The 20,747-nt window shown below is 41.5% G+C and overlaps 1 protein-coding gene across 8 annotated transcripts in view; it reads right to left on the minus strand.

The window, feature by feature from the left end:
* Positions 1 to 2,100: 2,100 nt before the first annotated feature.
* The window catches only part of HOPX (HOP homeobox), a 58,774-nt gene continuing 40,127 nt past the window's right edge, over positions 2,101 to 20,747 (minus strand). For all 8 annotated transcript variants that reach the window (XM_089911962.1, XM_089911964.1, XM_089911968.1 and 5 more), the window contains one exon: positions 2,101 to 9,478. In XM_089911962.1, the coding sequence (XP_089768088.1) occupies positions 9,347 to 9,478 (132 nt within the window). In that variant the 3' untranslated portion in view covers positions 2,101 to 9,346. The remainder of the gene's footprint in view (positions 9,479 to 20,747) is intronic.

A 20,747-nucleotide genomic window follows, 5' to 3' on the forward strand; every position in this document is an offset into this window, starting at 1 on the left:
TTCCATTTATTTAGGAAGTAAACCCTGTATCTTAGAAATTCTCACTACAGGATTCACCACATCAACAAACATATATGCTTTATTGTTAGTATCTTGTTGATCAGCAATCACACATTTAACTTCATCAGAACACACAGCTTTTGCTCAGGCGGTGAACCAGGTCAGTAAGCCCCTCTCGGCAGTGGAAGCTCCGTAATCCTAGAGAATTCAAACTCGCTCTCACAATCAGATCCCAGTCTCCTCCAGCCCTGGAGCCACTTGCATCCTTCCTCCTCTGGCCACTCACCACCTTCTCTGCCTTGAATCATGGGTGTAAACTCAGGTCTATGAAAAAAACCTGTCTTTATTCTCTCCAACTCAGCTTGCTTTCTGACCTCAAGCTTTATTCCTCCTAGCTGGTGGAAAAAGAGCCTCCCGTCTTTCTGGGGTTCCAGGAGCCTCCGAGTGCCAAGATGTTGAGTGGTGGCGGTGGGGGGGAAGATCCTCTGGGCCATGGTCCATGCAGGTTACTGCTTAGACATGCCATCCCTCTCCACATGTTCCCTGCAGGTCCCCCCGCTTTCTGCTGCTCTCCTCTGTGAGTGGCACGTGGGAGTCTTTGGCAGGGCTGCCTTTGATCCTGTCTGCCTCGACACAGCCATTTTCTCTCTGGGATTGTTTCCCTTAGTAGTGACTAGTAGTGACTGTGCTGCAAAGCCAGGCACAGGTCTTTTCTGCTCCTGGAATCCACGACCTCTCATTTTTCCCTCTAGACTCCCACCTGTTAAAAACACTTTCCAGTGTGGGGATGACACGGGTTCTCTTTCTTCAATCTTCTCCACAACACCCCACCCCTAGGATTCCCTAAGGGCTTAAGTTTTTGGAACAAGAAGCAAATACTTTCAAACTATATGTTTTCTCCCTTGTACATCCCTTCCTTAAGGCAATGAGGCCAGAGCCTGCTGGGATGGAAGGAAGGGAAAGGAACCCTACAGAGAAAAAGGAAGAAACCCATATTTCAGAGTATTATTTGGCCATGTATTTTATTTGTATGGAGGCCTTATCTCCCTTAGTATATTTTAGACTGTCTGATAGCATGAGTTGTTTTCTCATGTCCTCCCTAGCATTTGTGGAGTGAAAAGGTGTGCCCTTGACAATCTCTGGTTGTTCTTCCTTTAGCCTTGACCAGCTTTGAGGACAGCTCTGGAGCGCTCCTGTGGGGTCGTGATGGTCACATCCCCGCCACTACATCGTAAGACTTCCGTTCCTAGTCATTGCCAGCTATTACATTTTGGGCCACCTTTGGAGACATTGGATACCTCTGAACACAGTTCACCAGAACAGGTGAAATTTTAAAACTGTTTGTTTCTTTTTTTTGCGGTACATGGGCCTCTCACTGTTGTGGCCTCTCCGGTTGCAGAGCACAGGCTTCGGACGCGCAGGCTCAGTGGCCATGGCTCATGGGCCCAGCCACTCCGCGGCATGTGGGATCTTCCCGGACTGGGGCACGAACCGGTGTCCCCTGCATCGGCAGGCGGACTCTCAACCACTGTGCCACCAGGGAAGCCCTAAAACTGTTTTTCATCAAATAGAAAAGGTTTGGTCCAAATTATTAAGAGGATGGTGAATGTTATAACCATATTACTATGGCAGGGGGAGGGAAGGGGTAGAAACCTTCATACATTGAGTCTCCTACCCCAAAATGCCACAGTGCTTCTCCAGAATCCTCACATCAGATACTTCTCTAGGCTGAAGCACTGAAGGCCTGTCTTAAAATGTAAACATGCTCTTTGGTGATGCTCTTAGATGACCTTGGTTACTCAGTAAAGAGCAAACCCTGAAGGAATGAGACACAGGACAGGTAAGTTTTGATGAAACAAGATGGGAGGGGGAAAGGAGAAGACCACAGCCTCCCATGGCAGACTGGGGTGAGAAATGGAATATGAAAGGGTCCCAGAAACCAACCCAAAGGTTTGTAATTTTGTCCAAGCTGGGTAGGCCCTGCATCTGTGGTAAGGGTGTGTGTGAGCCCATCAACTTTCTTTTTTGTGAGTTGTCCGATGAGCGCTTTATTCATTCTCCCCTCAACTCCGCAGGGAGTCTGCAGCTGTGGTATTTAGCTCCCCCCCCCCCCGGGTTTCCATTGTGTGGGCTGGAGTCCCAGGGCCCTGGGTGGCTCACCAATGGGAGGGCACCACGCTGATGGAGAAGGGGGAATAAGCTCTTCTTTGCTCCAAGCACTTCTCCTCGCCTGCTTCCACTGCCCAGGGCTGATGGGGTTCTCCATGCACTACCACCCCGCCCCTCACAGCCCTGAACCTTGTCAAGGCCATTAACTTTTTTTTCAGCTATATCAATTTAAGAATTTTTTATTGAGATGTAATTGACATCTAACATTATATTAGTTTCAGGTGTGCAACGTAGTGACTCGCTATTTGTATGAAACACTGAGGCTGGGTGCTGAGCAGCCGATCTAGTGAGGGTGGATCCAGGCCTCATTCACCCCTGCACCCCAGCGCCCAGCCCTGTGTCTGCCACCTCAGGGCTACTCCCGCAATGTTTGCTGTGCTGAAATGAGCTACATTTAGTCCATGTTTGTGGAATTTGGGTCTACCTCCCCAAGCCTTTTAATATCCCCAAATAAGTCTCAGGTTCTGAAAAAGATAAATTGATTTTACTAATTGACTCAGGTAATTCTAATTCTTTGTCTTTGCTTTTCTAATTGTTCTCCGTGCTCCGCAAGCATCAAGGAGTGCAACGTGCAAAGGAGTAGAAAGCGAAGGGAAAGACCCCTTCTTATCGTCAGACCAGACTCTCATGTGCTTTTGTGGAATAAGTATTTTGTACCAGGACTGGACAACAAAGTGGGTTCCTGATGAGAGAAGATAAAAGGAATGACCGCATTGGCCAGGATGGGGATATCAAAGGCCTTCTCTTCCCTCTGGCCAGCTGCTCAGCTCCTTGGAGCAAAACAACCCGTCTGTCTCTGGGATTTGTGTTAGACCTGATCCTGCTGTGGCTTTTACCAGACTGTGTAAGGCAAGTTCCCTGCTTATTATCCTTGTTTAGACTCAGCTAAACTCATAAACAGGACCTCTTAGGTTGCTGCTATTGTTTTGAAACTTTCTGGGCTTTGAAGATGGTCTGTAATTGATTTATTAATTACAGAAACTCGAATTCTTGGTTCATTAACCCTCACAGCTCCCAACTCTTGGTGCAAATGGAATAACTTAGTTGAAGTGCAGCTGAATTATCTAAACCTGCAAAAGATTTTAAATGGTTGCTGTTTGACCTTGTGGTATATGTGTGGCAAACTGTTCTCTGAACCCCATACAGGACATGTAAGAAAGGAGATTTGAAATCAAAACTGTCCTGGGAGTGAGTCGTATGGTCACTTTATGTATATTGCATATTACTTGGTTAACGAAGTCATTTGCCTAAACTTGTTTTGCTTAGACAGATATTATAACTACTTGTATTCTATAACCCCACACCAATTTGAAGGTATGGCAAACAGTTGTGGGTAAGAGAAAGACGGGAAGAGACAAACTGGTTCAGGTGTTCTGAATGAATGTTTTGGAGATACAGGTGCTACTGATCTAAAATTAGTTATTTGTATTTTATTATATTATTTCCATTACATAGCATATATTAATACAATATATAAGTATATACATTATATTAAATTTAATGTATTCTATTAATATATAATGCATTAATATGAACATATAATTTATTGATAAATATATTACTTTACATTTGATATATTAATATATAACATATAATGTATGTTATATTAAATATAAATTATATATATTTAATTAGAAGTCCCTTTAGTAAATAAAACAACTTGTGCTGTGATGGCTCAGTGAATACCGTTTGGTTAGCACCTGAATTCCAGCTGCCTTACTTTAGAGGCGAGAGTGCCTCACTGCCAAGCTTTAGTTTAGTTTATCATTTTTCCTCATTTTGCCTTTGCAGAAAGTCATCATACGAGTTATCTATTTCTGTGTAACAAGCTAACCTACACCTCAGTGGCTTAAAATTGTAAGTGTTTATTATCTCAGTTTCTGTGGGCCTTGAATCTGGGTGCAGCTTAGGTGGTTGCTTTAGCTCCTTGCTGGCTGTTGACTAGAAACTTCCCTCAGTTCTTTGACATGTGGGCCTCCCCACAGGGCAGTGCACAGCGTGACAGCAGGATCCTCAGAGTGAATGAGAGTGAGCAAAAGAGAGCAAACAGAAGCCTGTCTTTCTGTAACCTAATCTTGGAAGTGACACCCCATCAATTTTGTCACAGGGTCTAGCCCAGTCAAGGGGAGGGGATTCCACAAGAGCATGAATATCGGGTGTAGGGATTTGAAGCCATCTTAGGTGGTGCCTACCCCAGCTAAAGAGAGAAAAGTGACTTTTTACTTATCACAGGATACTATCAAGAAAGTGAAAAGACAATCCACAGAATGGGAGAAAATATTTGCAAACCACATATGGAATAAAGGTCTAATATCCAAAATACATAAAAAGCTCTTAGAGCTCAGCAATAAAAAGACAAATAACCCAATTTAAAAATAGGCAAAGGTTTTACATAGACATTTCTCTAAAGAAGGTATACAAATGGCCAATAAGTGCATGCAAAGATGCTCAGCATCATTAGTCACTAGGAAAATGCAAATCAAAATCACAATGAATACCACTTCATACATACTATATTTTATTTTATTTTTTAATTAATTTTTTTACTGGAGTATAGTTGATTTACAGTGTTGTGTTAGTTTCTGCTGTACAGCAAAATGAATCAGTTATACATATATCCCCTCTTTTTTAGATTCTTTTCCCATATAGGTCATTACAGAGTACTGAGTAGAGTTCCCTGTGCTATACAGTAGATTCTTATTAGTTACCCATTTTATACAGAGTAGTATGTATATGTCAATATCAATCTTCCAATTTATCTCTCCCTGCTCCTTCCCCCTGGTAACCATAAGTTTGTTTTCTACATCTGTGACTCTATTTCTGTTTTGTAAATAAGTTCATTTGTACCAGTTTTTTACATTCCACATATAAGCGATATCAGATATTTGTCTTTCTCTGCCTGACTTCTTTCACTCAGTATGACAATCTCTAGGTCCATCCATGTTCTATATTTTTTTTTAATGAAGAATAACAAATGTTGACAACAATATGGAAAAACTGGAATCCTCACACACTGAGGTATAAAATGTTGCAGCCACTGTGGCAGCAGCTTGGCGGTTCCTCCAAAAGTTAAATATAGAATTACCACATGACCCAGCAATGCTACTCCTACATAGGTATACACCCACGAGACATGAAAATATACATTCACAAAAAAACCTTGTACATGAATGATCATAGCAGCATTATTCATAATAGCCAAGAAGTGGAAATAATGCAAATGGCCATCAACTAATGAATGTAAAAACAAAATGTAGTATATCCATGGAATGTTACTCAGCCATAAAAAGAAATGAAGCACTGATACATGCTACAACATGAATGAACCTTGAAAACATTATGCTAACTGAAAAAGGCCTGACACCAAAGGCCACACAGTGTATGATTCCATTTATATGAAATGTCCAGAATAGGAAGATCTGTAAAGACAGAAAACAGATTAATGTTTGCCAGGGGCTTGGAGGAAGGGGGAATAGGGACTGCCTGCTAATAGGTACAGAGTCTCTTTTTGAGGTGGTGGAAATGTTCTGAAATTATATAGTGGTGCTGCTCACACAACGCTGAGAATACACTAAAATCCACTGAATTGTATACTTTAAAATGGTGAATTTTATGTTATGTGAATGTTTTCTCAATAAGAATTCTTTTTTAAGTTACTATGACCAATGGTAACAAATATTTACTGAATGTTTGGTAGCCCGCTAAGTACCCTGCTGTGTCTGGGTTCTAGAACCCAGGTCAGTGGTTTTCAACCTCAGTGGCACATTAAAATCACGTGGGAGCTTTTAAATTTTTTGATGTCCAGGCCACACCCCAGACCAGTTAAATCATAATCTCTAGGGTAGAATCCAGGCCTCAGTTGTTTTTAGGGTGCCGCATGAAATTCCATCGTGTGGCCAAGTTTGAGAAGCGCCAGCCTAGAGCATCATGACTCCTCAGCAAGTTGGGTTCCCTCAAGAAGTGACCACTCTCACACCCTATCTTCTTTCCATTAACAGTAACCAGCAAAGAAAGCCGCTTGTCCTCAAGGACAGACTCCTCCTCCAAGTCAAGACGGCCCCTTAGTTTCTCCTAATTCACCACTATTTTCCTTTCTGTGGGTGACCCAGAATGTTCAATAATTTAAAGAGGGAATATTTTATGCTTTGCAGTGTTTTTCTCATTTTGGATTAGGTTGCTGTGATTCAGCTGTGGGCAGAGAATCATTTGTTCCACTTTGGAACAAAAGTTGAATTCTGTCCAAATGGGTTGGCACTTTTGCCCTGAAAAACCTGGATTTTATAGTTTATGAAGTTCTGAGCAAAAACCTAAGATGAAATGAGCTAGAAATGTGAGGATTTTTACTGGGCCTATGTGCTCTCTTTTGTATTTATCATCTAACTGTAATACTTTAGTTTATTTAACCATCTTCTTGGCCTCCCGGAGCCTTAGCCGTTAGTGTCCTAAATCCTCCGTTGGCAGCAGCACAGCAACCTGCTTTTGCGCGGTATTCATTCTGTTTGGCAAACCCATGTGGTCTTGTGTCCCAAACCACAAGTGGTCCTAGTTAAATCCACCAATCAAAGTACTAACTTTTTTTTTCATTTGTCCCCAGAAGCTGAAGCCAATTTGTGAAAAAGATGGAAATAGGTTAAAAAAAAAAAGAAGTTAGATGATTTTAAAGAGCCATAAAGAAAGGATCAGCTACAGCTACTTTAGGCTACAGGAGGGCCAGTGAGGTTTTAGCTAGTAACCCACCCTGGTGGTAGGTGATGGGGGTAAATATAGTTGGCCCTCTGTACCCCGGGTTCCACATCTGCAGATTCAACCAACCATGGAACAAAAGATATTTGAAAAAAAATTCCAGAAAATTCCAAAAAGCAAAACTTGAATTTGCCATGCGCAGGCAACTATTTACATAGCATTTACATTGTATTTGCAACTATCTCTATAGCATTTACATTGTATTAGGTATCATAAGTAATCTAGAAATGATTTAAAGTATACAGGAGGAAGTACACAGATTATTTGCAAATACTATGCTATTTTATATGAGGGACTTAAGCATCCAAGCATTTTGGTATCTGCAGAGGGTCCTGGAACCAATCACCCAAGGATCCCAAGGGACAGCTATACACAGGATCAGCTCTGGCACCACTCACAGGGACAATGAGAGAAAAACTCTGGAAGGGAGACTGATCAGAGACTAGCAACTGCCGAAAACTTCTGGCAAGAAGACAAAAAATTGCAGAGGCCTGTGGAGTGGAGGAAACCCACCCAGACAAGAAAGGGCAGGGAAGTAACAAGCAGAAGCATGTGGATCTGCCCCTTGAAGGTAGTAGAAATCAGCCATCTTTCTAGAATTAAATAGAGTGCACAAGTCTTAAGTATATAGCTCAGTGAATTTTTACACACATACACCTATGAAACCACCAGCCAAATCAATACCTAGAACATTTCTATCTTCCCAGAAAATTCTCTCATGCCCCCTCCAGCTCAGTAGCCTCCTCCCCTCACCCAGAAGTAGCCTCTATTCTTATTCATATCACTGTAAATTAGCTTTGCCTTTTCTTGATCATCATATGAATGGAATCATATAGCATATTTTCATTTGTATATGGCTTCTCTTGCATGGCATAATGTTTCTGAGATCTACCCGTATTGTTATGTGTATCAATAGTTTGTTCTTTTATTATTGCTGCGTAGTATTTCATGATATAAATATGCCATATTGCTTATCCAGTCCTCTGTTGATGGACATTTGGCTTGTTTAAAGTTTGGGGCTATTCTGAATAAAGCTGCTATGAACACTGGGGGTACAGGCCTTTTCATAGACATACACATTCATTTTTCTTGAGGAGATATCTAGGAGTGGAATTTCTGGGTCATAGGGTAGGTATATGTTTAACTTTAGTAGATACTGCCAAACAGTTTTTCAGAGGTGGTTGTATCATTTCACACTTTCACTAACAGTGAGAACTCCAGTGGTTGTTTTTGAGATGAAAAGAAAATCAGCAAATACCTTAACCTGGGCCAACTTCCTGGCAGCATAAAATTTGGGATATTTGCGGTTGAGTGATGAAAGAAAAACAATAAAAACAGAGGCCAGGGAGGGGCCTGTAACTGTCCCACCCCAACCAGTACCAGCAGGAAGGAAACCCTACAGCTATTTTGGGATAGATTCCTAGCAGGGACATTAGCTAGTTAAAAGGGAAAGGGATTTGATAGAAAGGGAGATGCTAAAGTTGTTTCCAATTAACCTGTTGAAAAACAGTAATTAAAAAAAGGAAAAGCAGGGTAGGTAGCAATGTTCCTCATACTTTACTGGGCAGGAGAATTCTGGTTAAAAATACAGAATTTGCATTTTTAAAGAGATATCCCAGGTGGTATCACTGGTGTTTCAAAAACTACTCCAAAACATTGTTTAGAGGTTCAGCAATGCTAGCACATAATGTGTGCTGGGGATAAAAGTAAGAATATTCCCATCTCACTCTACATCATAGCACCTTACTGACACTGACCTTTTTGACCATTAAATGTTTTGTTGAGTATTCTTTTAAACACTTAAAAATTGGGAGAAAGCTTCCACCTTTCACTTTGCCCCCTGGGGGTCTTCTTCTCAGTAATGCAAGGTTTAAAAGTGAGAGTCGGCTTCTTTCCTCCCTTCCTTGTTGCCAAGGAGGACGATCAACCTAGGTGACCCCAATCCCCTTTTAAAAGGATTTACTGTTAGTCTCAATGTAGAGCTCTGAGGAGATATCAAAAACTACTGATACATCATTGCAAAGTTAAAGTTATTTTGGCACATAGTAGGTACTTGACACATGTTAACAGAGTTACATTTATTTCATTAAAAAATATATTAAGTGCCTGTTATGTGACAGGCACTATGCCAAAGCAAGGAATACCGTGGTGGAAAAGATAGAGGAGGTTTCTATTTTGAAGAGGTTTGTGTTCTAATGGGGAACTGTATTAGTCAGGGTGGGATAACTTCTCTAATGAAAACATACAGACACCTAATTCTCAGTGGCTTAGCTCAATAAAAAATGGATTCTTCACTCGTTTCGTCTCAGTCTGATTTGGGCTGATGAGAGGATGGGTGTTCTGCTCCATGCAGACCTTCGGGGTCCCAGGCTCCTTCCACATTCTTTTATGTCCACAGAGCCCTCTCCATTCAGCCAGCAGATTGAAAAGAGAGTTAGGAGACCCCATGGGTAGTTTTCATGATACGGCCAAGCCTGGAAGTGGCAGACATCACTTTACCCACATTGCATTGACCAGGCTGAGACATGTGGCCACACCTAACTGCAGAGGAGGTTTGGAAACATAGCTGAGTACGCAGAAAAGAAAGGAAAGAGTTTGGTGAACACACACAGTCTCTACTGGAGGGGTAGACAAGGAAGTATAATCTGGTGTGGTAAGTGCTGTACTATGGGGAGGTAAAGGGTGCTTGATAATATACAGGAGAGACACCTAACCCATACTGAGCTTGGGCAGAGAATATCCTGAAGGAACTGATGCCTAAGCTGGCAGAAAAAAAGTTCACTGCTCTCTACAATATGGTAACTTGTCCCCTAATGAGATACTACTCCCTTGCATGAACAATTTGTTTAAATCCAAAAACCTTTTTTTTTTTTTCCAAAGTAACCATTAGAAAATAATAAGCCCTTTCTTGGGTTCCTCTTGTTCTCTGCTTTAAGGAGAAATGGTAGGGCGGAGTCAAGACGGTGGACTAGGAAGACGCATAATTCGTGTCTCCGCACAACTAGGGCACCTACAAGGCACTGGTGGGGGACCATGGACGACTAAGGGAACGGGAGGAACCTCCAGTGACCGGGTAGGATGTGAGGCATGGGGGGAGTGAAGGGGGAGGAGAAGTGGAGGCCAGGCGTGACTGGTGCCCCTGAGGGGCGGCTAGGGGAGGGGAAGGGATACCACACCCGAAGGGGGAAATTGGGGGACCATTGGGAGGGCGGAGGATCAAAAGGGAGCATGGCCAGGCTTCTCCTGCCTACTTGGGCCCCCCAGAGCCTGCTGAGATCCCGGGCCTGATCCTCTGCCCACCGAGGCCCCCTCCAGCTGGGCGGGTCCTGCGGGAGTGGGAGGGAGGGAAGGCAGAGCAAAAGTAAAGGCCGGACCTCCGAGACCGACACCCCTGAGGGTCGGCTGGGGTAGGGGAGGAGTTCCTACACCGAGCGGGACCCACCCATGGTGAGGGGTCCAGCGGCGACGGGGGAGACCCTGGGGAAATGGGGGGAAGGGGCACAAAGGAACGGAAGGGAACGGGGCCAGCGCTTTCCCTGTCCACCTAGGCACCGGGGAGCCTGTTGAGCTCCCAGGCCTCAGATCCTCCCTTCTAATGCGTGGAGCCCAAGCCTCGCCCCTACACCCCCACCCAGGGCCCCACCTCTACACTCGGTGACCCCCCTCTGAGACCCCCTCCAACGCGCTGGGGCTAAACCCCACCCACACATCCTCACCCAGGGCTCTACCTCCAAACTCCGGAACTCCACACTCCGAAGGCCCCCCTTTCCACGTGCTGCCTCTCCCCTTCTGTGCAGGTCCTAAGCAGAGGTCCCACCCCATGCTTGAACGGCACCCTGCCTAGGCCCCGCCCCCAAAGCCTTTTCTGGCTGCGTGTGTCCTGAGCCTAGGCCCCTCCCCATGCTCAAACGTCACCCCCCCACCCGCCTAGGGCCTGCCCCACCCTAAACCCCACCCCTCCTAAACTCCGCCCCCATAGTCAAGGCTTTTTTATTTTATTTTATTTTATTTTCTCCTCTTTTAGATTGGGGTTCTGTTTTACCTTGTTGATTCACTGCAGTTGATTCTTTCATATTTTTACTTTTCCTAATAAATCTTTTATTTTTCTAATTTTATTCTTTATACTTTGTTACTATTCTCTCCTTTTCACTTGATCCCCCCCCTCCCTTTTTTCTTTTCTTTTTTCTGTTGTGGTTTTATTTTACCTTGTTGCAGTTGTTTCAATTATATTTTTCCTATTATTCTTTGATATTGTACTGCTCCTTTCTTTCTTTCTTTTCTTTTTTTTTTTACTGCGCAGACGAAGCTTGTGGGATCTTGGTTCCCAGGCTGGAGGTCAGACCTGAGCTCCTGTGGTGGGAGCTCTGAGTCCAAACCACTGGACTAACAGAGAACCTCAAACCCTAGGGAATATCAATTGGAGTGAGGCCTCCAGGAGGTCTTCATCTCAGCACCAAGACCTGGCTCTATCCAACTGCCTGCAAACTCCAGGGCTGGATGCCTCAGGCCAAACAACCAGTAAGACAGGAATACAGCACCACCCATCAAAAAAGAAAAAAAAAAAAACGATAAAAAATGTGTTACAGACGAAGGAGCAAGGTAAAAACCTACAAGACCAAATAAATGAAGATGAAGTAGGCAACCTACCTGAAAAAGAATTCGGAGTAAAGATAGTAAAGATAATACAAAATCTCAGAAACAGAATGGAGAAAATACAAGAAATATTTAACAAGGATCTAGAAGAACTAAAGGCATACAAACAGTGATGAACAACACAATTACTGAAATTAAAAATAGTCTAGAAGGAATCAATAGCAGAATAACTGAGGCAGAAGAACAGATAAGTTAGCTGGAAGATAAAATGGTGGAAATACCTGCTGAGGAGCAGAATAAAGAAAATAAAATGAAAAGAATTGAGGACAGTCTCTGGGACAACATTAAATGCACCAACATTCGAATTATAGGGGTCCTAGAAGAAGAGAAAAAGAAAGGGTCCCAGAAAATATTTGAAGAGATTATAGTTGAAAACTTCCCTAACATGGGAAAGGAAATAGTCAATCAAGTCCAGGAAACACAGAGAGTACCATACAGGATAAACCCAAAGAGAAACATGCCAAGACACATATTAATCAAACTATCAAAAATTAAATACAAAGGAAAAATATTAAAAGAAGCAAGGGAAAATAATAAATAACATACAAGGGAATCCCCATAAGGTTAACAGCTGATCTCTCAGCAGAAACTCTGCAAGCCAGAAGGGACTGGCAGGACATATTTAAAGTGATGAAATGGAAAAACCTACAACCAAGATTACTCTACCCAGCAAGGATCTCATTCAGAGTCAGTGGAGAAATTAAAACCTTTACAGATAAGCAAAAGTTAAGAGAATCCAGCACCACCAAACCAGCTTTACAACAAATGCTAAAGGAATTTCTCGAGCCAGGAAACACAAGACAAGGAAAAGACCTACAAAAACAAACCCAAAACAATTAAGAAAATGGTAATAGGAACATACATATCAATAATTACCTTAAAAGTAAATGGATTAAATGCTCCAACCAAAAGACATAGACTGGCTGAATGGATACAAAAACAAGACCTGTACATATGCTGTCTACAAGATTCCAACTTCAGACCTAGGGACACATACAGACTGAAAGTGAGGGGATGGAAAAAGATATTCCATGCAAATGGAAACCAAAAGAAAGCTGGAGTAGTAATTCTCATATAAGACAAAGTAGACTTTAAAATAAAGACTATTACAAGAGACAAAGAAGGACACTACATAATGATCAAAGGATCAATCCAAGAAGAAGATATAACGATTGTAAATATTTATGCACCCAAGATAGGAACACCTCAATACATAAGGCAAATGCTAACAGCCATAAAAGGGGAAATCGACGGTAACACAGTAATAGTAGGGGACTTTAACACCACACTTTCACCAATGGACAGATCATCCAAAATGAAAATAAATAAGGAAACACAAGCTTTAAATGACACGTTAAACAGGATGAACTTAATAAATACTTACAGGACATTCCATCCAGAAACAACAGAATACACTTTCTTCTCAAGTGCTCATGGTAAATTCTTCAGGATAGACCATATCTTGGGTCACAAATCAAGCCTTGGTAAATTTAAGAAAATTGAAATCATATCAAGTATCTTTTCCAACCACAACACTATGAGACTAGATACCAATTACAGGAAAAAAGCTGTAAAGTACAAACACATGGAGGCTAAACAATACACTACTAAATAACCAAGAGATCACTAAACAAATCAAAGAGGAAATCAAAAAATACCTAGAAACAAATAACAATGAAAACATGATGACCCAAAATCTATGGGATGCAGCAAAAGCAGTTCTAAGAGGGACGTTTATAGCAATACAATCCTACCTCAAGAAACAAGAATAATTTGAAACACCCTAACCTTATGCCTAAAGCAATTAGAGAAAAAGAACAAAAAAAACAAAAGTTAGCAGAAGGAAAGAAATCATAAAAATCAGATAAGAAATAAATGAAAAAGAAATGAAGGAAAAGACAGCAAAGATCAATAAAACTAAAAGCTGGTTCTTTGAGAAGATAAACAAAATTGATAAACCATTAGCCAGACTCATCAAGAAAATAGGGAAAAGACTCAAATCAACAGAATTAGAAATGAAAAAGACGTAACAACTGACACTGCAGAAATACAAAGGATCATGAGAGATTACTACAAGCAACTCTATGCCAATAAAATGGACAACCTGGAAAAAATGCACAAATTATTAGAAAAGCACAACCTTCCAAGACAGAACCAGGAAGAAATAGAAAATATAAACAGACCAACCACAAGCACTGAAATTGAAACTGTGATTAAAAATCTTCCAACAAACAAAAGCCCAGGACCAGATGGCTTCACAGGTGAATTCTATCAAACATTTAGAAGAGCTAGCAGCTATCCTTCTCAAACTCTTCCAAAATATAGCAGAGGGAGGAACACTCCCAAACTCATTCTGCAAGGCCACCATCACCCTGATACCAAAACCAGACAAAGATGTCACAAGAAAGGAAAACTACAGGCCAATATCTCTGATGAGCACAAATGCAAAAATCCTCAACGAAATACTAGCAAACAGAATCCAACAGCACATTAAAAGGATTATACACCATGATCAAGTGAGGTTTATCCCAGGAATGCAAGGATTCTTCAATATATGGAAATCAATCAATGTGATACACCATGTTAACAAATTGAAGGATAAAAGCCATATGATAATCTCAGTAGATGCAGAAAAAGCTTTTGAGAAAATTGAACACCCATTTGTGATAAAAAACTCTCCAGAAAATGGGCATAGAGGGAACCTACTTCAACATAATAAAGGCCATATATGACAAACCCACAGCAAGCATCATACTTAATGGTGAAAAACTGAAAACATTTCCTCTAAGATCAGGAACAAGATAAGGTTGCCCACTCTCACCACTATTATTCAACATAGTTTTGGAAGTTTTAGCCACAGCAATCAGAGAAGAAAAAGAAATAAAAGTAATCCAAATAGGAAATAAAGAAGTAAAACTGTCACTGTTTTCAGATTTTATTACACTATACATAGAGAATCCTAAAGATGCCACCAGAAAACTACCAGAGCTAATCAATGAATTTGGTAGAGTAGCAGGATACAAAATTAATGCACAGAAATCTCTTGCATTCCTATACACTAATGATGAAAAATCTGAAAGAGAAATTAAGGAAACACTCCCATTTACCATTGCAACAAAAAGAATAAAATACCTAGGAGTAAACCTACCTAAGGAGACAAAAGACCTGTATGCAGAAAACTATAAGACACTGATAAAAGAAATTAAAGATGATACAAACAAGATGGAAAGATATACCATGTTCTTGAATTGGAAGAATCAATATTGTGAAAATGACTGTACTACCCAAAGCAGTCTACAGATTCAGTGTAATCCCTATCAAACTACCAATGGCATTTTTCACAGAACTAGAACAAAAAAGTTGCACAATTTGTATGGAAACACAAAAGACCCTGAATAGCCAAAGCAATCTTGAGAAAGAAAAACGGAGCTGGAGGAATCAGGCTCCCGGACTTCAGACTATACTACAAAGTTACAGTAATCAAGCCGGTATGGTACTGGCACAAAAACAGAAATATAGATCAATGGAACAGGATAGAAAGCCCAGAGATAAACTGACACACATGTGGTCACCTTACCTTTGTTAAAGGAGGCAAGAATATACAATGGAGAAAAGAAAGCCTCTTCAATAAGTGGTGCTTGGAAAACTGGACAGCTACATGTAAAAGAATTGAACTAGAACACTCCCTAACACCATACACAAAAATAAACTCAAAATGGATTAAAGATCTAAATGTACGGCCAGACACTATAAAACTCTTAGAGGAAAACATAGGCAGAAACTCTGTGACGTAAATCATAGCAAGATCTTTTTTGACCCACCTAGAGAAATGGAAATCAAAACAAAAATAAATAAATGGGACCTAATGAAACTTAAAAGCTTTTGCACAGCAAAGGAAACCATAAAAAAAAGACCAAAAGACAACCCTCAGAATGGGAGAAAATATTTGCAAATGAAGCAACTGGCAAAAGTTTAATCTCCAAAATTTACAAGCAGCTCATGCAGCTCAATATCAGAAAAACAAACAACCCAATCCAAAAATGGGCAGAAGACCTAAATCGACGTTTCTCCAAAGAAGATATACAGATTGCCAACAAACTCATGAAAAGATGCTCAACATCAGTAATCATTAGAGAAATGCAAATCAAAACTACAATGAGGTATCACCTCACACCAGTCAGAATGGCCATCATGAAAAACTCTACAAACAATAAATGCTGGAGAGGGTGTGGAGAAAAGGGAACCCTCTTGCACTGTTGGTGGGAATGTAAACTGATACACCCACTATGGAGAGCAATATGGAGGTTCCTTAAAAAACTAAAAATAGAACTACCATATGACCCAGCAATCCCACTACTGGGCATATACCCTGAGAAAACCATAATTCAAAAAGAGTCATGTACCACAATGTTCATTGCAGCACTATTTACAATAGCCAGGACATGGAAGCAACCTAAATGTCCATCAGCAGATGAATGGATAAAGAAGATGTGGCACATATATACAATGGAATATTACTCAGCCATAAAAGGAAACGAAATTGGGTTATTTGTAGGTGAGGTGGATGGACCTAGAGTCTGTCATACAGAGTGAAGTAAGTCAGAAAGAGAAAAACAAATACTGTATGCTAACATATATATGGAATCTAAAAATAACTGGTTCTGATGAATCTAGGGCCAGGACAGGAATAAAGACACAGACAAAGCGAATGGACTTCAGGACACGGAGAGGGGGAAGGATAAGCTGGGACGAAGTGAGAGAATAGCATTGATATATATACACTACCAAATGTAAAATAGATAGCTAGTGGGAAGCAGCTACATAGCACCGGGAGAGCAGCTCAGTGCTTTGCGACCATCTAGAGGGGTGGGATAAGGAGGGTGGGAGGGAGATGCAAGAGGGAGGGGATATGGGGACATGTGTATGCATATAGCTGATTCACTTTGTTATACAGCAGAAACTAATACAACATTGTAAAGCAATTATACTCCAATAAAGATGCCAAAAAAAAAAAAAGATAATACTGAAATACACAAAGCAAAAAAAAAAAAAAAAAGAAAGGGTGTGAGAATTCCCTGGTGGTCCAGTGGTTAGGACTCGGTGCTTTCACTGCCCGGGGCCCGGGATCAACCTGGTTGGGGAGTCAGGGAACTAAGATCCCACAAGCCGCCCAGCTTGGCCAAAAAGGAAAAAGAAAAAAGAAATGGCATAATGTGGCATATGCTTTTGGCTGACTGCTCAAAAGCTATTCCTTCCTTCTTCTTTGAAAAGAAAATGCAAATTTTCTTCAGCTATCAAACAACAGTGTGTTCTAGGAAAACGGATTCTATGAAATGGGCTGGAATTAGTCTACGGCAACCATGGTAGTCCAATTCACCTTTCATTCATTTGGCAAATATTTAATGAGCTCCTGCTACGTGTCAGTCTGTTCTAAGTGCTGACTATCTTTGCCAGTTATAAGCATGGGGTGGACATGTGGTGCAATTCCAGACAGTGAGGGGCAAGGGGAAGACTGCTGGTGGGCTTCTGGGAAAGGCTTTTCCTCCCTAAAACAATAAAATGAGAGTTGCCTGAAGAGAAAGGCAGGGCTTTCCTTCCTGTGTCCGGATGGTGGGTGGTGTTATGTGGGATGTGGTACTTGGAACTGGAGTAGTAATCTTGCGACCACGAAAAGAAAGAGAAGAGAATCTCAGGGAGGATGACACAGAGCTCTGGCCTAGTTAGGTGGTCAAATTACCCAAACCTGGAATCCCCTACATTTCTTATATGAGAAAATAGAAAGCCTGATAAGACACTTTCAGTTGGATATTCACTCACTTGTAGCCAAAATCATCCTAACAAATAGGCATGGTTTTGTTGGCGTTGTTCGTTTTGGATTAGAATGAGTGAATATTTTAATAAATGGATGAAGACTCTGATATCTTTTTATTTTCCTCTCAGCTGTCCTGTTTGATCGTGGAGGATTTTATATCCCAGACATCTTTATGGATAAAAATCATTTTCCTTGATCTGTCTCCTCCTTTGGCCACTGGAAGCTGACATGTTTGGCAGCAAAGCCACATTCTCTTCTAGGTCCCCTAGATGTGTGCCCCTTGGGGAGCACTCCGTTATGAGGGTGTTTGGGTTTTTTAATGTGGAAGAGGCATCTTCTCATTTGAAGAATCATCTTTCTTTCTGTGAACTTGATAGGCAGGTTCATTCCTCCCTGCCTCCCCACCCAACCTCTCTCTCTCTCTCTCTCCTTCTTTTACCACAGATGAACTGGGCTGTGAACTGTACTCTCTTTGACCTGTGAGATTTTTGGAGGCTCCTTGAATCTTGTTCAAACATGAACCTGGCAAACTCCATGTTCTAATTCAAATCTTCCTGACTGAACTCAGTGGAACTCCAGCTAAGGAATTAAGTTGGTAAGCCAATGATATTTGAAATGAATAACGGAGATAATTTGGGGATAAGCTTTAATTTTGGAATAAGTATGTCAAAGAGCTTTTGCTGGAACGATTTGGCATAAAGTTGCAAATATTTAAGGTGCCACTTGGCTTCTCACTGTCTTGATGATGCCAGTACAGGGGATATCTTTCCCATGCACTGTGAGATTTGGGTGCTAATGCCTATTTGATCTCATTATTACATTGTTGATCTAAAAGATCATCATCACCCTTTGGGGATTTTCATGTCTGCCCATTTCTTATGTCATTGGTTGTTTTGACTAATAACTATAAGTCAAGGGAGAAGTGTGGCATTGGTTAGGGTACTGACAGGAAATAGATGGCAGAAGTAATTAAGACAATTTAATGAAAGGACTCTACAAAGATTTGAGGAGTTTTAAGGGAAATCAAGAATGGTAGTGAAACACTGGGGCTAATAAGTGTTACTACCTCTAGGATTAGAATAGGTCAAGGAGAGGAAGAGGTTACTGAAAGCTGGAGAGACTTATAGCTGTGGAAAGGGCCTCCTGACAGAGGCTGTGGCCTTGGCTAGAAGAACATAGTCACTGTCAAACCATGACTCTGGATGGACGTAGACTGGGAAAAAATACCCTGATCTTACTCTACTCTTATCCTCTGATCTCCTGCTAGTGACTCTCATTGGCTAAACCCCAGCAGAAGTCAGGGGGCAAAGGAGCCTGGTTGAGGTATCTGTAACGTCACCCTCCTTGGCCACAGAGTCGGGTAGAAAAGGATGCCGAGTGGATGTGGAAGGACAAATAGGACTATCCATTTGTGTGCCTTCATTTTCCTTGTCAATAACTTTAGAATCAGTTAGTAGGTAGGCAGATCCTAGACCCATTCTTTAATCTATATGCCTTTATTGCTTAGGGTATAGGCTAGGCTCTATAATAAGAGATCCCCAACACTGTGACTTAATCAAGATGTAACTTTATTTCTCTATCAGGTATAGTCCTGTATAGAGGGCCAGGGTTGGTGGAATGACTTGATGGTGCTGAGTGCTTTGGTAGATTATTAGTTCTGCGGAAAAAAGTATTTCCAGTCTTCTTCCTCTGGAAGTAAGGAAGAAATGTGCTCTTCTGCCCCCTTGGGGTTAGTTGTGGTCATGCAACTTGCTTTGGCCAGTGAAATGTGAGTGTAAGTTGTGTCAGAGAAGCACTTAGTTGCCAGCGCAAGGCTTTCGCACTCCTTTCCCTGTTCACTGAAATTTGTGGAAGCACTACTGATATGAAGGACAGCCATCCTGAAGAGTTTCTCAGAGCTGCAGCAGATTTGTGGAAGTGAGAAGTAAAGCATTGCTTTTTAGGCCACTGAAATCAGAAGTTGGTTGTTAGTGCAGCTAAACCTGCTATTTCCTGACTAATACAGAGACCCAGGCTCTTTCTGTTTTGTTGCCCTCCAGCACGTAAGGGATTGCGGTCATCTGCATGATATGAGACAACCAATTACCATAGTCACATTCTAGCTCATGGGAAGTGGGAAGGAGAAACAAGAGAACACACTTAGTTTTTTAGGGACATGACCTGGAAGTAGCACACATCACTTCACTGACCACATACAGAGCTTTAGTTATCTATTGCTGGCTAACACATTATCCCAAAGCTTAGCAGATTAAAACAACAGACCTTTATTCTATCAAACCATTTCAGGAGCAGCTTAGCTGAGTGGTTGTGGCTCAGGGGCTGCAGTTGACTGAAAGCTAGACAGGGGCTGGAGGACGCACTTCCAAGTGCACTCACAGGGTTCTTGGCAGACCTCTTTCCTCACTGGCTGTTTTCAGGGGCCTTAGTTCCTTGCCACGTGGACCTCTCCACATGGCAGCTGCCTTTCCCTGGAGCAACTAACCCCAGAGAGAGAGAGAGAGAAGCTGCAGTGTCTTTTAGAAACTAATCTCAGAAGTGACACATCATCATTTCTGCTTTTTTTACTGGGTCACTCAGACCAACCCCTGTTCAGTGTGGGAAGGACCTATGCACATGTGTGAATACCAGAAGGCAGAGCTCATTGGAGGCTGGCTATAAAACCTAACTATATGGGAAGTGAGCAAATTTAGTCTTTAGCTGGGCAGCCATTCTCCTCAGATAAAATTACAGGAAGAAAGAGAGAAGGGCTAAGAGGACAACCAGAATTCTCTGCCTCAGCTCTCCCCCTCTGGAGAAAGGGGACATAAATATATATATATATATATATATATATATATATATATATATATATATATATATATATATATATATATACAGTTTTTCTCATACATGAACACACATTCTGTATCTTGAAAAGATTCTAAGCTTCTGGATTATGGTTCCTATGCTATGCCCCGAGGATTCTTATCCTCAGCATCACTATCCCCAGAAACTTGCCTTCTTCACTCCCAGGCAATGCCAAATTCCAAAGTAGAAACCTTTTTTTTTAAAAAAAAGGGGTGGGGAGAGGAAGCCTCCATCTGGGAGAAAGAGAAAGAAAATCCTTCTGCATTGCTCATCTGGAATTCCAAGGATGAGTCATAGGAACTGTGAGTCAGTTTGTCATTGTATCTGGGTAGTTGGATGAGTTACATAAATTGAGATTCAAGTCCAATATTTCTCATATTTTTCTTTCTTTTTTTTTTTTTTTTTTTGCGGTACATGGGCCTCTCACTGTTGTAGCCTCTCCCGTTGCGGAGCACAGGCTCCGGACGCGCAGGCTCAGCGGCCATGGCTCACGGGCTCTCCGCAGCATGTGGGATCTTCCCGG

This window comes from Delphinapterus leucas, chromosome 5 (assembly GCF_059928025.1).
Source record: "Delphinapterus leucas isolate spDelLeu-1000000601 "Yukka" chromosome 5, BTC_Dleu_Yukka2, whole genome shotgun sequence".
NCBI classification, from domain to species: domain Eukaryota; kingdom Metazoa; phylum Chordata; class Mammalia; order Artiodactyla; family Monodontidae; genus Delphinapterus; species Delphinapterus leucas.